Source organism: Cyanistes caeruleus, chromosome 5 (genome assembly GCF_971803275.1).
Source record: "Cyanistes caeruleus chromosome 5, bCyaCae1.hap1.1, whole genome shotgun sequence".
Lineage (NCBI taxonomy): Eukaryota > Metazoa > Chordata > Aves > Passeriformes > Paridae > Cyanistes > Cyanistes caeruleus.
This window is the reverse complement of record NC_141705.1, coordinates 81,278,248-81,295,572: the sequence shown is the minus strand read 5'-3', so window position 1 is coordinate 81,295,572 and position 17,325 is coordinate 81,278,248. Positions and strand designations below refer to the sequence as shown.

Sequence of the window (17,325 nt, the reverse complement as noted above, 5' to 3'; positions counted from 1 at the left end):
CTTGAGGCACCTGCTGTTGACATAGGTGTTAATGTTTACCCTAGGGTAAAGGAAGGAGTCAGTGAACAGAGGAACCAAGTCATACAGGGTAAAATTGATCACTGCTTGGGGAAATAGTCACGGCAGCTCCTCAGTGGATCAGTTCTGTTGTGTGTTTTTTTGACTTCAGTGCAGACTGCCTGCGCCTGCTCTTGCCACACCTTTCAGGATATGTTACTTTGAGGTGGATGCAAAATTGCTTGGAGGGGTGGGGGATTGATAGCACTCAGGAGATACTTTCTGGGGAAGTTTCCTCCTTAGTTTTTTTCATTCATCTGCTCCGTACTATGTGCACTTCCTGGAAGTGCATTGAGCTCGCTGCTCTCAGGAAGCATTTTCACAGAGTGAATTGGCAATTCTATAAAACATTGAGATGTGTCTCAATCCTTTATCTTAGCACTTGGAAAGAGTGAGAGTAAGATGTGGAAGTTAGCTTTCTCTTTGAAGGAACTATGACAGTGCTTTTATGAGCTTCCCCATCTCCTTTGAAATAACTTTAAACTCTCCCCAAACTGTAGAGCAGCTGCTTTTTCATCATGGCAGTTTAATTGTTTTCTCTAAAATTAACACTTTTCTCGTCTTGATGTTGGCCTTTTGTAGAAGGCTTCTAATTATTCCTGCAGCTCTGATTCAGCAGAGGGGTGGAACAACTGCTTAACTTCTGAGCCATCTCTTTAATTTCTTTGGAACTAACTGTCTTGTTCAGAATTTAATACAGGCTGGGGGCTTTTGGCACATTTCAGGGCAAAGCACTTTAGATGGTAAGTCCAGCTTCCTTTTCTCAAGTGGTTTCCCTTGAAGAGCTCACCACTTGTTTCAGATTTTGAAAGGCTGAAAAAACTCTGTCCTCCAGTAGCCACTACAGCCCAGGACTCTGCTGTGGATGTATAAAATAGACAAGAGAGACCCAGTCCAAAAGAATTTATAGGCTTAAGTATCAAATAATCTTCTACTTCATTGGGTTTTATTTTATCATTTCCTTTCCACCTGCTCTTGGTGTTTTAATTGGCAGAGCCCATGTACTGCTGAAGGGGTAGGGAAAGGCTAATGTTTCATTTTATTGCTGGTTTGTAGATTACCGATTGTACGCTCCATCCAAATTTGCAGTCACGCATGCTTGTAGCTGAACGTTGCTGGGAAAATTTGTTCCTCTTTCCTCAAGGGAATTAAACCAATTTGCTTTAGTTCTGCCTGGCTGCATTTTCTGCATAAAGTCAAACCAGTGGAGAAAGTCTTACATTTCAGATGCGGTCCGTAATTCACGGCCGTTCACTCTTTCCTTGTGTCCTCTTTATTCCTGCAAATCTCTAATCACATTGTGGAGACGGGCCTCAGACTGCTCCCAAAGATTTTCCTCATAATGGTTTTAACATCCACAATAAGCATGTTCCAAAATCACAGAAAGGATGAACTAGACTGTGTTAATTGCTATAGTTCCAGTAAAGTCCCTCTTGAGGAATTCGCTCTGGACTTGAAAGAGACTTAGCACCAGGTTCCTTGCTCTGTCCTCTTGTAGAAACACTGTTGTCTGTGTTGTAGAAAAACACAGTGAATTAGCCTTTCCTTTTGTTCATGTTTTGTAACAGCTGGTCTAATTGAGTCCCTTTTCAGTTTTTGATTACAGTTGTTTGATGTCTGCCCTATTTTAATCCTACACCAGGGTTGTTTGCTGCCCCCATCCCTCCACTTGCTTCTGTGAAGAATTAAAACCATTAAGAGAAAGTAAAATGGAGAATAAGAGGTAATAAGTTCAGTTATGTAGCAGTGGATTAGAAGATCATGGTTGAGTTGGTGTCAGGCGGAGTGGTGGGTTCTCCCTTGGCAAAAACAGAGCTCCCCCACCGAAGGCAAAGCAAAGGGAAGCAAAAATAAACTGCGTGGTAGAATGGAAGGGCTCGAAGGACTTGCAGTGTTTAATGCTCTCACTGCCTTCTCCTAACTTAATTATTTATGTTTTCAGGATTATTCAAAAGCCCAGGCAGAGCTGGAGTGTTTTTGCTTTCATCTCTCAAAATGCGAACGTTGAAGTGTGTAACTTGACACTAACAGACCCATCTCACTCTGGAGCAAAGCACTTGGATTTCTGCTCCCTACATGTTGCTTTTCCCTGCTGTCCCTGGCTGTGGGGATCCAGGGCTGAGTGTGGCTGAGCTGGGCTTGCCCAGCTCCTAGGGAGGAGTGCAGGGGAGAGGTGGCACACATCTGTGGGACCCCCAAGCCCAGCAGTGCCTTCTGTGTTCTTGCTGGGATACCACTGGCATTGCCCTCCTGCTGTGGTCAGACCTGGGAAGAGAGAGTTTGGAGAGCTGCAAAACAGCCCCTACAAATCCCAGCTGGAAATAGCCAGGGGGTTGGAAATAGCTTCCTGGCCGTGCAGTCACTTCTGTTGATTTATTTTCACACAGCCACTTGGTTGCTGCAGGCAAAGATGTTTGAGCTGACGGTGACTCATTGAATGCTTCCATTTTTCCCTTGTTCTTTCTGTGGAGTTGGTGCCTGGCTGTTTGGGTGAGGAGCAGCTGTTAAGCCTGGCAGTGATCCAGTGCTGAAAGAGCCAGGGATTCTGGAGTCAGGGTGTGTAATCATGGAATCAGGGAATCACAGAATGGTTTGGGTTGGAAGAGACTGTAAAGATTATCCTGTTCCAACCCCTCTGCTGTGGATGCTTTCCACTATCCCAGGTTGCTCACAGCTCCATCCAACCTGGCTTTAAACACTTCCAGGGATCCAGGGGCAGCCACGGCTTCTCCAGGCAACCTGTGCCTCACCCCCCTCACAGGGCTTTGCCAAGGGCCAGCAAGAGCCAACTGGTAACTGTTTAAAAACAGGCTGCCAGCAGGGAAAAGTGTCTCTTGGAAAGGAGCAGCGCCTCTAGGGAGGAATTGAGAGCTTTTCAAATGGCTGGGAATGTTGAGAAGTGCTGACATACTGAGGCAGGTTAACAGGCAGGGGTCCCAGCCATGCAGTGGGAAGTCTGCAATTAAGGGATCTGAGTCCTGGCACCCACTCTTTCAAATACATGGTGAAAGTTCGACTGGGCTCAGAGAGGAGCAGAATAGGCAGGTCTGGAAGGTGAAGTGAGGACATTCCACTGCTTAGGAATTTACAGCATGAACTCATACTCTGCAGTTAACTTTGGAGTGTAGACGTGCCCTGAGAATCATCCAAGCTGGAGTGAGATGCAGGGTTTTTTATCAGCACGGGAGATGATTGACTGGAGCAGGAAACTCTGCACATGCTCTGCCTTGGGATGGGATGTGAGGGATTGTGAGGGGAAAATCCTATCCAGTACAGGATGCCCAGGGTCCTTTTGAAACACCCCTCACACTGGAGTGTTCAGGAACCAGAAGAGCCGCAGCCTTCTGGAAAGATCAGGAATGAGGTGGAGGGAAAGACGATGCAGGAGGGTGAGGAGCAAATATCTAATCAAGACAAGAAAATGGAAAATAAACCAGGGTGGAAGTGTGGAGAAGCATCCAGAATGCCAAAGGACCACGTGCTGGGCATGAGCTCAAATTGTCCTATGTCTTGTCCCCTGAACACTCCCTGTTCTAACCCGGGTGTTCCAGTTCCCTCCGTGTGAGATGGAGCTGATAGCACTTCCCTGCCTTGGGCAACAGTGAAATCCCCTGGGATGGGGTGTTATGCCCCTCTGTGTCTAATGTGCTCTTAGCTCTGTGGATGAGCTGCTGCTGGTTTCTGCCTTGCACTGATGCTACTCACAGATGAGATTTTTCTTGGATGGCTGCAACTTCGGACGTGTTTGCAGGGCAAACATCGAGAAGTTTCCTTTCCCCCACCTGCCACAGACTGGGAGCACAAGCATGTACCTGCCTGATTGTGAAATAATGAATTGAAGAACATCTTTGGAACATATTTGGGTGTAATTAAGAAAAAAACCAAACCCAAACCGAACTTAACAGCTAAAAGAACTGTAATTTGCACCGTTCCTGCAACACTGGGAGCACAGGATATGATAGGAGTCTGTGTCCCTTATTTTCCCCAGGAATTACTCAGGCTGAGCATGTGAGGACTCCTGATAAGTCAGTTCCTTCTGCACATGGAAGGACAGGAGGAGTTGTTCCTGGAAGCAGGCTGGCTTGTTTCTCATTTTGCCAAACGTTGAGTTCAGCCCCGCAGCGCAGCTCTGTGTGTGTGCCCGGAGCTGGGTTACTGTCAGCAGTCACCCCCAAGATCTGAGACGGGATCTATTCCTATTTCCCTTTGTGCTTCTGCAGCCCCTGGCACCGGGCACTTTACAGTGTTCCCAACACTCTTCCTGGGCTGATAACAGCTGCTCTGATCTGTGCTGCTGTCACATTCCACGTGCAAAATGCAGCTGGAAGTCGTCCTGCCGGGATGGCTTGGATGAAAGGTTCTAACCTAAGAGCGGCAGTGGGTTGTGTTTGTTATTTTTTCATCTTCTGGAGCAGTGCAAGCCTGAGCAAAGCTGTGAAGAAGTGAAGCGGTGCAGGCTCTTTGTTGTAAGGAGCTGGCTGGAAGCGGGTTATTTGCTAATCCTACACTTGTCTCCCCTGCAGCCTGTCACGAATCCTGCTCCTCGTGCTGGGGAGCTGCAGAGAACCACTGCCTGTCCTGCAAAGACCCATCACACGTGCTCCAAGCGGGGCTCTGCCTGCCCAGCTGTGGCCAGGGCTTCTACCCAAAGGATGGCATCTGCACTGGTAAATAGCTGGGAGAGAAATGCTCTGCACGAGCGGGAATCAATATTTCATTTAGCCGCGCAGCAGCTGTGACTTTATTCGGGTCTGACAAGCCAGCTGCACCTCGTGCCTTCCTGCAGGATGAGGGAAGCTGCTGTTTGTTTGTGAGATTATTAAATTCATTAACACTAATCAGATGCTGCAAGGTTTAAGGGGTTTTTCCTCGCCGAACGGCTTGAGAACCCGAGTTGTTTCTGAGGGCTTGACAAATCCATTTGTCTGCGGAAAGAAAAATGGCTTTTGCCGGCAGGTTTCTGTAAATTTAATTATAATTCAGCATCACAGTAACTAATACCTGCACAGCAGATGTGCCTTGGGAGCTGGGAAGGTTTGCTGGGAGAAAGGGAGAAGAGGTGGCTAGAGGGAATTAAAAGACCTAAGTCAAACAGATCCTGAAGGGGGGTGAGAAAAAAAATCTCAAGGAATCTCACATTTGTCACATGCATTCCAGCTGTTTCAGGGGACTGTGCATGGTCAGTCAGGGCTTGTTGGGCTTCAGGTGTGTGGCTCACACAGGTGTGTCTGGGTCACAGTTTGCTAGAGAGAGTTTAAAAGCTGGAACATGGTGGCAAAAGGATTGCTATTTGTGCTTATTCTGGATGACCAGGTGTTCCTCTTCATTTTGGTCCATGTCTGTACCAGGTAGTTTTACTCGCCTATGTTTTAAGTGTGCAGGCTTGAAATCTTATGGCTGAAAAGGAAATTTAACTTAGGTTTGGTTTTTATTGCCAGTGGTTTCTCGAAACCCCATAGCTGCTCCTTGAAACCTCTGAGGTTCAGACCTTTCACCTTCTACCACAATCCATGCATTTTGATACCCAGCTGGAGATCTGCTTTGTGCTTTCTAGTGAAAAGAGACAGAAATTGGTTAAGTAAAATGCTTGACTCTTAAAAATATCCAGCAGCATATTGCCTTAGGGAAGCCAGAGTTCCATGGTGCTCTTGGACAAGAGGTCAGTTCAGAGCTGATTGCCTGGGATAATATAGACCACAGGAACTGATAAGAAAAATTATCACGTTTGATCTTAGCTGCATTTTCCCACTTTGAAGAAAAGGGGGAGGGGGGAAATTACCATTTGTTGAAATCATCTTTCCCCCACTCCTTCCTGAGCAGTCTGGTAACTGCTGCTTGCTGTGCACTGCCATGTAAAGATTTATAGGGTGGTTTCCATAGGTGGGGAGAGGTTGATGGCTCTGCTGTTGTTCCCTAACTGAGTGCATGTCATTAATGAGCTGTTCTCCTGGCAGCTTGTGGCCAGTTCTGTGAGAGGTGCTCTGCAGAGGCAGCCAGGTGTGTGAGCTGTGCTGCAGGGAAGCTGTTACACGAGGGGAAGTGCATCCCTCGGTGCCCAGACGGGCATTTCCCGAGTGCCAGTGGGAGATGCGGAGGTAAGAGCTGGATTTTGCATGACCCTTTCCAAGGCTCTCAAGGCACTCTCCTTGCATTGTCTGCTCTTCCATAAATGTGGGGAGGGAATTTTAAGAACAGAGAAATGGGAGTGGGGACAGGGAATTTTATTTTTTTTTTGTTTGTTTTCCTTGGGTTCACTTGTGATGGATTGTTTCAATAACCTCTTTTCCTTGCGAAACATTCAGAACATCGTGCGAGCGAGAGTTATTACTGTTAGTACTTACCAATACATGGGCACTTCTGCTCTCACTAGTTCACTTAGCTGAGTCTCATTCCAGCTGGGAGTTTTCTACAGCTGGAGAAGGCTGTAGTCAGCAACACCACTCTCAAGGAGTAAAAATGGGATGTTGCAGCTCTGTGTGCTCTGTTTCTTTATCAGCTTGTCACGCTTCATGCTCCACGTGCGAGGGACCTCTGGCCACTCACTGCACCTCCTGTTCCTTCCCTCTGGCATTGCGCCAGGGCCAGTGCCTGGAGAGCTGTGGAGAGGGATTTTACCAGGATCACAACATCTGCAAGGGTGAGCTCTGTACCTGGAATAAGTTCCCCATCTGCTGTAAACCAGGTTTTGTTTTTCCTTTCTCTGATGCTGAAGCAGTCAGTGCTTAATTCCTGCCTTTCCTGCTGATTGTTTTCTGCTTTGAGAAAAAGCAGGTTTTCCCACCTAATTTCTGCTTTCACACCTCCAGGATTTAGTGATTTCAGGGACTTTTTTGGGCTTTTTCCTTCTTCTCTGTGCACACTGCTGAAATAAATGTTCATCGCTTCCAGGTTTTTACCTCAACACAAGTTAAGAGGTGGATAAAATTCCACATCTACCTGGTATGAAATTCCACATCTACCTGGTATGAAATTCCACATCTACCTGGTATGAAATTCCCCATCTTCTTAGTATGAAACTCCACATATTCGTGGTATGAAGCTCCACATACATCTGGTAGATTTGCAAAGACTGAGGTCATCTTTGCAGTAGTGGGAAAAGCAAAAATAGGGAAGGTGAATTTCTGCTTCGTGTGAGCCCTTCTCACTGGCATTCCTTGCTGTCCCTCCTAGTGAGATGGAGCTCACTGTTGCAGTTCCACAAGTTAAAGGAGAATTGGCTGCCTGTGGCACAGGGCTGCGGTTTCTTATTTGTTCATCAGCTTTACTCGGGAAAAAGCGCCGTTCCTTGGGGGCGAGGGGAATGATGTCAAAGTACTTTTCTAAAATCCCTGTTCTGTTGTAGCAACCAGGACCAGATGCTGTTGGGCCTTGGGAAAGCTGTCCCTCATCCTTCTCACTGGCAGAGCTGTGGCTCTGATGGCTCTCTCCCCCTGTGCCCAGGTTGCCACCCGTCCTGCCGCTCCTGTGCTGGCCCGGGGGCCGCGCGCTGCCTGCGGTGCCAGGCGCCTGAGGACGTCCTGCAGCCTCACCTGCCCGGGGAAGGAGCTCTCCATGGCCTTTGCCTCCCCCTCTGCCCATCCCAGTTCCATGTGGATAGCACAGGAGTCTGCAGAGGTGAGAGGAGAGCTGTTCAAAGCCCTGGAGCGTGGGTGTTTGGGGGGGAGCTTGTACCGTGTTTGATTCGTACATGCTGAGAGCCCTCTGCTTGCCTCGTGACTGCCATGAGTGTTTCAGCTCTGTAACTTTCAAAATGGCAAATCCTAGTACTTTTGAGGGAAAATGTAATCTAGATAAGACTTGTGACTAAAAGGCCCAGGTACTTTCTTTTTAAGTGCCTCTGTTCAAGCCTGCGCAGCTCAGCTCAGCGTAGCCTCCTTTCCATTGAAGCTGAGTACGTGATTTTTAGCACCGACTTACTTTGAAGCAGGATCAATCCTTAAAGCCTTTTCAGAAAAGACTGAGCTTTCTCCTTCTTAGCCCTTGGAGCAGGTCAAGACATCCCACAGCAGTCTTTTCTTTTGAGGAAGCTCTTCTGCTACATGCCCTGCAGCACACCTGCCATCCCTGCTCCTGAAATACCAGCTAGCATTTCCATGAAAGCTAGAGTTTGGAAAAGTGGCTCATGTGGTGTGCACTGGGGATATGTGTGGTTTCCCACCAGTCAGAGAGACAGTGACTCAAGTAAAGTAGTAGTAATAACAATAGTAACAGCACGACTGGTGCCTATTTCTTCCACTTGGAAAAAAAAAATCTTTTAAAAGTAAAAAAATCTTTTAAAATCCAGTTATTTAATCCAGTTATTTTATGGCTTTGTCTCAGCTCATTGGAATGAATACAAGCTCATTCCAGTGCTTTGACCTGATTCCTGAAGGCATTAGTGTAGTGTACAATCCGTGCAGTCGCTGTTCCTTGGCAGGTAATGGGTTTTCCTGACTGAATCCAGGTCATGGGGTAGAAACTGTGTGAGGAAATCCATATATCCCTGCCTCAGGTGGGTGACCAGGCCTGAGCAGAGCTCAGTGACAGCACTGAGTTATCTCATGGGGCAAGAATCCCAGCACAGCCCTTGTGTTATCGGCTCTGCTGTGTCAGGGGTGGCATTAGAGTGGGAGGTTGATTTATTGTAAAAAGGGGTGAGAGCTCAAGATGTCAAGCTCTGAGCTCTCACTATAAAATACTCATGCAAGGTTTGGAGGTTCAACCTTTTGGAAAAAGCAAACCCACAACGTTGTGCAGAACAGAAACATGTTCATATGTAGGGCAGAATGCTGGTTTTGTAGAATCATAGAATGGCCTGGGTTGGGAGGGACCTTAAAGATCTCCCTTGTAGCCAGCTAAGTGTAGTTGTATAAATTATTTTATTTCATTTAATGTCTTCTCTCCAGCCCTGTGTCTTGTCTCCCCACAGTCCAGATGTCTGTGTTCAACCCACACGGTGCAACCTGTGGCCTCCAGCCACTGCTCTGATAAACATGATGTTTTTAGCTAGTGAGTTGATGTATTTCTTTAATCAGATGGCTTAGTTGGAGATGGTTTGCTTAAGAGTGAGTGCCAGGAAAGAAGTGCAGTTTTTAACTGCGCTCTTCCTTCTTGCTGGATCATCCTTGTGATGAGCTTCAGGTGGCCAGTCCACCTCTGTGGATATTTGCTCCAGAATGGCTGATGGTAACTGTGCAGTGACAGGAGAACCTGCCTGGAGTAACTGCAGGGTGATAACAGAAGGTGGTTCCAGCAGCTGGTGAGTTTGCAGAACCCCAGAGCTCTTCTGGGGAGGACAACAGCATCACACGGTGTTGGGCAGCCCAGCTTTGCATTTCAGTAATGAACTGTGTGGGTGCAAAGAAATATTAAATATGCAGCTGCCTCTGCTTGCTCCTTATCTTCAGGAACTGTGCTCCACTTTGTACTCCTTTCTGCCTCTTACAAGCAGAGAATTCTGTAAAGGAAAAAAAATCCCTTCCTGTCATCCTTGGGAAGAAAGCAATCTGGCCATATTTTGAGGCAGTAAGAAGCGAAACGAGCCAGAATTAATTGAGGCTTTCTGTGTGTTCTTGTTTTTTTATCCCCTTCCCTGCAGAGTGCCACCCCTCCTGTGCAAGCTGTGTGGGGAATTCTTCCCAGGACTGCACGGCTTGCCCGGCTCCTGCCGTGCTGCTGGAGGGAAGGTGCCTCCCCACGTGTCCCCAGGGAATGTTCAGCCACGGGGATCGCTGCTCCTGTGAGTGCCCCTGCAGCCTGCCCTGCTGCTTTTTATGAAGCTGTTGAAGTGTTTTCAGGGGAGAATAGGGTAGTCCAATTTCAGGGAATGGAATCTCCTAATGGGAGAGAGATGTACACTTGGAATCATAAATTATACTCAGTTTTGCTCCTCGGGACTGTTTCCCTGAAGATGTTTGGTGCTTGATTCCAGGATGATGTTCCTAGCTTGTGTGCTGTGGAAAAAAACCTCTTTAATGGACAACACCAATAAATAGAATGCTTTTATTAGGCTAAGCCTCAAATTTAGAGAGAAGAACCTTTTCTAAAATCCGTTGCTCATTTATTCAACGTTTTCAGCCAAGGAACAACTCTATAAATAGATTTCTTTGGCAGGCCATTGTAAAGATTCATCAGTTCTGAGGTGTGCACTGCCACCTTAGAGCTGAGGTAACTGCTGAGTGCTGCTTTACCTGGTTTCAGGCTCATAAAAATGTCTTAGAAACAAAATTTCAGTGTCAGGAAAGTGGCTTCTTGCAAGCTGTGTCCTTTTATTCATAAAGAGCTTTGAGAGTAGTTTTTAAGAATTTTTTACTGACTGTTAGCCGTAGTATTTTTATCTCCCTCAGATCTGTAGCACGGAGATCTGACATCTGTCCTTCAAGCTGGAAGGATACAAAAGCAGTCCATGAAATATTTTTTGAGTGCTCTTGAGCCACTTTCTCTGCCATGTCTTTGTTGAGCCTTTAGCAGACAGAAAATGGCTAATGAGCTGGCTGGGCATTCCTGCTTTAGAGGTTACAGTTTGGGAGGGCTCGGTGGAGAAATCCTTCCTCGGTTTTCCTCTCATGCATATCAGTCCCAAGAGAAGTTTAATTTATCTCCCCTGTGCATCCCACTCTGGTTTTTTATATGCACAAGCATATGCAGGAGGGAGGAATAACAGGGCCAGTCTCTCCCTCTCTCTTTTATTTTGTGCCTAGATCTATACCTTGATTAATGTGGGGAACAAATCACATTTCTTAAATTGGCAAGCCATTCCTCATCTTGTTTATTCAAAATGAGGATGTGAGAGCCTTCCAAACCACAACCCTGCAGTCCCCTGGTGCCATCAGATCATTTTATGCCTGTGTTTTGTAGGAATATAAATGATGGTGGGAGCTGGTGTTTTGGGAAGGGAGAGGAGAGGGTGCATCAGGAGCATGACCAGGAGTGTTGATTCTCTTCCTCAGCCTGTCATCCATCCTGCAAGACATGCCATGGCCCCTCTGATTGGGAATGCTCCACCTGCCACCCCCATGCCACTCTGGATCGTGGGAAGTGCAGGACAAGCTGCAAGGAGGAGCAGTACCTCAACCTGGTGGGGTATTGTGTGGGTGAGTAAGGGGAGCTGCTGTGGGGGATGAGCCATTAGTCTGTGCCATGAGACTGCTGCTTCACACTGCCAGGAAAGCTGCTTAGGTCCTGCTCAGACCTTCAGGGAAAGGAGTTAAGTTAAAGTTTGTGATCCAGAGAAGCACTTTATGGGGCCCTAAAGAAAAGCTGGCGCAGCAAGCGTTGCCGTGTGCATTTTTGGGAGGTAATAGGATTTCTGGATAGGGGTTATGCTGTGTGGGTGCTCAGTGCCTGCACTTAAAACCATCATCTGAAACCACTGATTGCGTTTATCTGTTTAAAAAGAAAAATCGCTTTTAATCCGTCACACAGACACGTATAAACCTATCCTGGGAACTGCTCCAACAATTTCTGAGCTTTATCAAGCCATTTTTTTTGCCTTTATCAAAAAAAGCTACGGTGTGTGAGGCTTAATCCAGGCTGAACAGTTCCAAATGAGATAAGGAATCCTAAGAAAAGGGAAAAAATGCATTAGAAGTAATAAATATATCCATTGAAAGGCTATTGTTCTCAGCTTAATATGATTTCCCTTCACTGAGCCTTCTTTTTGCTTACATCTATGTCCTGGATGTTTTTTTGTGAAAGACTTGTTTCTTTGCTCTCCACAGCTTAATTCTGTGAACCATTTCTTCATCTTCCTTTTAAACAGCAGCGATTGTTTTGTCTGCAGAGACAAAAAGAGCGGGGAAAGGAAGTGTGTGAGGAGTAGGAAAGTACCCTAAAAGTACTGTACAGCTCCTTAGGAATTCAGGTTGGGGAATGGAGATGTTTGATACAGTCAGGTAACTACAACCTGGAAATAATTCAGCTTCTCAGTGTAAAGAGGTGGATCTGTCCTGTACAATTTCAGGGCATACAGTGATGTACTTACTAATGTCCTGTCACATCTCAGAGCTCTATGCACTTTATTTCTTCCAATAATTCTTTATTTCCCCATTAATTTGCACTACGCTTCCTATGAAAGAAATCCCGTGGAAAAATGGCCTTCCCCTGTAAATTTAGTTGGGGAAAACCTTGGTACCATTTGTCATCAGTCAGAGACTCTTTCTGAGGAAGGTTCATTCTGCTGCTTCAGTTATCCCTTTGCTTGGTGTCATGGACACCAAAACTCCCAAATCCCGGCCATCAGGGAGATGTCACAGTGCTGGAAGCTGGAAGCAGTGGGTTCCCTCAGGCAGGGTGGAGGGAATTCCTCGTGGCATAGGAACCTTCAGTGTCCAGGTGTTTCTTTGTCTCACTGAAGCTGTGAGAACCCTTGCAGAGGAGCATAACTGAGGTGTTTTTTTTTGCCTCCACAAACAAAGCTGCGCTTTGGCCCCGGCTTGGCAGCCTGAAGTGTGTTTGTGCTAAATTTATGTCTGGAGTTTAAGCACAGGATGTTTGTCGCCAGTTCTCCTAGAGATCAAGAGCTCCACGTCCAGGTTGTTAAGTTTCACTCCTTCTTCTCATTCAACACTGATTGAAACGCTGAATTTGCCCTTGCAAGTTATTAATTATCAGTTAAAGAGCAGCTGTCCCATAAAAGAGGACATAAAAACTCCTGACACGCTCGTAAGATATGATTTGCATCAGAATCTAACAAAGCTTTTTCCTTTGCCTCCCAAAGCAATATATTTTTACAATTATCTTCCCATTTATCTTCAATTCCCGACCCTCCAGGCAGAATTGTGTTATGGCTTATAGGGCCTGCTGTGCATTATAGTCACCTGCCACACTTTATGGACCTGGAGGGGAAAATCTTTCACAGAGGCTGGAGAAAGCCAGCTGTCACTCCAAACCATTGCCTGGGAATTAATGCTGTTACTGTGCATGGTACCTGAATGAGGATTGGAACATTTGCCTTGTTAATAGGAAAAAAAAACCAGGGTCTTGTTTTCAGCAGTTAATCAAATAAGCATTTCACGTTTAATCAGAAGCAAGACAAAATGTCCCCAAATTCCAAAAAATCAATGAGTCCCTGAGCTCTGCTTTGGGCACGCAGAATTTGTGCCAGTTCTTCCCTGAGAGTGCTCAATTGATTAATTTTATTGAATAGCCCGAGTGTGTGTACAGCAATGTGCTTGAGACTTGATCCATCCCCTGCTGGATCTCACAGCTTCTGTGGGTTTTGTTTTCCCAGTTTGAAAACACTCCATGATTTCCCTCTCCCTCTCATCCAACTCAACTGCAGCTTGAGGAAACTTTGCAGTCACCAGTCTGAAAATCCCAACCACTGCTAAAAGTCCTGCTCATAAAGCCCTGCCCTCGCTTTTCTGATTTGCAGTTTCCCTGGAGATCTGGAAGCTTCCCTGTTGATCTTTTCCTGACTGCGTGGAAAGGCAATTAGACAAATGCAGAGGGACTGGTGTGGAAGAAAACTGTGAACACCAACTGGTACAGAATCCCTCCCACCCTGGTCTTAACTCCAGCTGCATCTTCCAGCTGCAAGGGAGCTCCCAGTCCGCGTGTTCTGCAGGCCCTCGCTTTCTTAGGCTGTGTGCAGTTGGGAAATCGTTCAAAGCTAAACCAGAAGAGCTCGCTCAGGAGGGGGCCTGTAACAAGCTTTGCTGCCTTGCTCTTAAAATTCCAGAGGGGACACTCTGACAACAAGAAATATACTCAGTTCCTTGTAAAATTAATGAGCTGTTGCTGTCCTTTTAGAGAGACACTGATATCATCACAGAGAGCTGAGCAGAGCAAGAGGGGCTTAGCTCCGCTTACTCACTGGCGTGCAGCCTCCTACAGAACCAGCAGCTGAGCTGCCAGAGGAGGAAAAATCCTTTCCCTGCTTTGGTTTGGGCTCCTTTGTGCCAGGCACCATCCAGCTGGATCTCCCACCTCACACTGCCTAGGGAAGCTCTCACACAGGATACAAACCCCTGCAAACGAGGTTGCACTTCACCAAGAATTCACTTTGCTTGTTTGAGTGACAGAGTCCCTTTCAGGTCATGGAAAAGAGAGACAAGAAAAACGTTGCATAGCCTTTTAAACAACCACACTGACTTGCTTTCTGGATTTGCTTCAAGACCAGAGACTTCTTGCACCTTGAGGTGCTGCAAAGTGTGTGGTGTTTTCAGTGCTGATTTTAAGTCATGCTCTGTTGTAAACCTCAGGTCTCACCTTACAGCACAGCACAAAACTCACATCAGGAAATAGTTTTGTGGAGAGCCCCTGAGAGAGGTGATGTGTTTAAACAATATGAGTGGGTGATTGCTTAGCAGATGGTGGAGCAGAGAGGCAGAAATGCCACTGGTTTCCTTTGTGAGCATTCACAAACACTTCAGAGATGGTTTTGTCTCCTCAGCAGCCTCTTGTGTCTTAGAGCAATCTGTAACAGATAATTTCCACATAGGAAGGCACCGTTTTCTTGCTTTATTTGCTAAGAGAAAGCTAAAGAGGCTGTGCAAGTCAAGTAACTCTGGAAATCCATGTAAGTGTTTCCATTCTACTTTACAATGAAAGTGGCTTTATAGGAAGGTCAGTGATAGGGGTTATTTTTGCATAGAGGTGAAGAAGGAGGAAATCAGAACCAGCTGGAAGGAGAGCTGGAAAGCCTTTTGCTTGGAGAGTGGGAGGAAAGGCAGTCTCAGAAAGATGAGGAGGGAGGCACTGGGGCTACGAGCAAAGTGGTGACAGACTTCCATAGAATCCAGTTTGCATACTGGAATGGCTCTAAGGGAATTAACTAACTTGTGTTGCAGTGACCTGCAACAAGCTGGGGGATGTGAAGGCTCCAGAAAACACAAATCCCACAGGATGTAGAGTGCCTGCTGGCAGAGCTGGAGGGAGGATTGACAGGGAGAAGGCAGAAGCAAGTTGGGCTGTGGGGTGTTAGTGAGAAGCACAAGGAAAACATCTCCCTTCTGTTAGTCCTCGCTTCAAAGGGAGCCTGCTGTGAAGAAGTGAAATCATCTCTCCCTAAACAAAGCCCTTCAGTTCTTCCCTCACTCTCTCACTCGCTCCCCAATGTCCCTCAAATTCACCATGAGCATCAGCCCCGGGTTTTTGCTTGGTGTTGTTTGTGCTTTGATCTCCAGGCTTGCAAAGGAACAGGAGAGTGATGGGGCTGATTCATCCTAAAACAGTAACTGAAGAAACTCTTTCCACTCAATAGGAGCAAAAACAGAGGCTTGTAAAGAGAAAACTCTGCTGCAGCAGCACAGAGTTTTGTAGATACCTGGATTTTTAAATGTTAGTTTGGGAGACTCTAGATTTTTTGTTGCGTGTACTGATTGTTTCTCCATTTATGAAACCTTTTGACCAGATTTGTTACTCATTATACCCTGCCAAAGCTCCTTATTAGAGACAAGTGGCTCCAGCAGGAGATTCAACTGGAGGAGCATTATTTTAGTAGTAAGGAGAGTCAACATATTACCAGATAAACGTGGAAGTACAAAATCTAATTTGGTTTACGTTATTTTTCTTGGTTATAAGTGCATAAAACTTGTCACCCCACCTGCAGCCCAGGGAGGCTGCGGAGCGATAACCCCCGTGAGCTGGAACCCCTTTGGGGAGGTTCTGAGCTTGGTCACTGAGTTGGGGAGCATGACCTGGTGTGCTGTTTTGCTTTTATCTGAAGCACAGAGTCTCTTCCTGCACTCCTTTACCCCAGCTCTGGCTGGTAATTTCCCAGCTCTCCGAGGCTGAGAGCACGGGGCAGAAACTCGATGGATTCCATACCCTGGGAAAGCAGGAGGTGAAGGAGGCAGCTCTCTAAGAAGCCTGGATCCCTGCCTGCAGCCAGGACTGGATCAGTTCCTGAGCTGCTTCTGGGCTTTTGCAGCAGTGTTTGGGAAGAATCACCTGTGTGTGATGTGCAGGAGACATCAGGAGCTGGGGCGAGGCTCCGGTCGCTGCCGCGCTCCTGCAGCTACGGACACGGAATTCCTCCAGGCTCCAATGTGAGCCTGTCTTCAGCTTGTAAATTTAGATTGCCTGACAATCTGTAGTAGTGCTGTCATAAGAGACAAAAGACAGAAAGGTGAAGCTGCAGCAGAAATCTGACAAGAGGCCAGGTACTCAAATCAAGCCTCATTGTTGCATATCTTTCAAGACACTCGTCATTTCCTTTATCATTTTCTCAATTACCATAATGAGGATTAATTTGGCTTCCAGGTTGCCTTACACTGCACCTTTGTGCACACAAAAGGCTTGTTGTCAAACCTTTTGAAGCACCTAAGTTCAGGCAGAGGTCAGGAGACACAAGCTTGTGTCCTGCTAGGGGAAAATGGGAAAAGAAAAAGGTTTTGAGGCACTCTGATGCTGCTCTTGGCCTGGCTTTGAGGGCTGCTGTGGCTGTTTCAGGGTATGGATGTCTTGTTAGTGTGGGAAAATGCAAACAGCAGGAACTACAGGAGAAGGTCATGCAGCTGTACAGGTTCTGCTCCTCATTTTTCCATGGTGGGAGCAGAGGGAGGTGAGTGCCTGAGGCCTCCAGCAGAGCTAAAGAGAGACCTGTAGGCAGAAGCACTCAAAATCAGGGAAGGGTTTTGGGAAGCAAAGGGCTTTGAGCTGGATTTGTGCAAAGCCTTCCCAAGCTCACTCAAGGGTGAGAAAGAGGATGCTTGAATGGGGCAGGAGGGATGCAGAGGAAGAAGAAAATGCTGTGGTGCTCAGTAAGAGCACGAGATGAGGAGGAGGAAGAGGCAAGAGGAAAGGATTGCTCAGTTGCAGGTAGCAGGATTTGCTCTCAAAGTTCAATCCCTAGTGCCCACCTGGAGTTCTCAGCTAAGCTCTGTGCTGTCCCTCTGTTCTCAGTGTCCTCTTGTTCCCTGTTCCCTCTAGACTGCCACCCCCTGTGCCAGCAGTGCGTGGCCAACCTGCGGGACACGGGCAGCGTGTGCCTCAAGTGCCAGAACGCGCGGCACCTGCTCCTGGGGGATCGCTGCCTGCCCGACTGTCCTCCGGGACACTACGCCCAGAGCGGAGCCTGCAAAAGTGAGTTGGGCCCTGCAAGGAACTGCCTGGATCCTTGTGAGAAGTTCCATGAAGCGGTTCCTGTTTAGTAGAGAAGCTCTGTCCGGCCGGCAGGACGCTGCACTTGAGCGGTTTGGGGTTTTTTCCTCGCTGGTAGGAGTTCCTCAGGTTATTTTGCAGCCTGAGGTGGAATATCACCCTAACTAAGGTCTGTTACTGAGGCTTGTCTTGCTGCAGTGATGGCCCAGAAGGTGATGGCTTGTAGCAGCTCCTAAAACAGAA

The 17,325-nt window shown here is 47.0% G+C and overlaps 1 protein-coding gene across 2 annotated transcripts in view; it reads left to right on the top strand.

Moving 5' to 3' along the window:
- The window catches only part of LOC111929450 (extracellular matrix organizing protein FRAS1), a 106,783-nt gene that overhangs the window by 46,265 nt on the left and 43,193 nt on the right, over positions 1-17,325 (top strand). For both annotated transcript variants that reach the window (XM_086890741.1, XM_086890742.1), the window contains exons 14-20: positions 4,581-4,724; positions 6,012-6,152; positions 6,554-6,694; positions 7,498-7,671; positions 9,635-9,775; positions 10,986-11,129; positions 16,912-17,064. In XM_086890741.1, the coding sequence (XP_086746867.1) occupies positions 4,581-4,724; positions 6,012-6,152; positions 6,554-6,694; positions 7,498-7,671; positions 9,635-9,775; positions 10,986-11,129; positions 16,912-17,064 (1,038 nt within the window). The remainder of the gene's footprint in view (positions 1-4,580; positions 4,725-6,011; positions 6,153-6,553; positions 6,695-7,497; positions 7,672-9,634; positions 9,776-10,985; positions 11,130-16,911; positions 17,065-17,325) is intronic.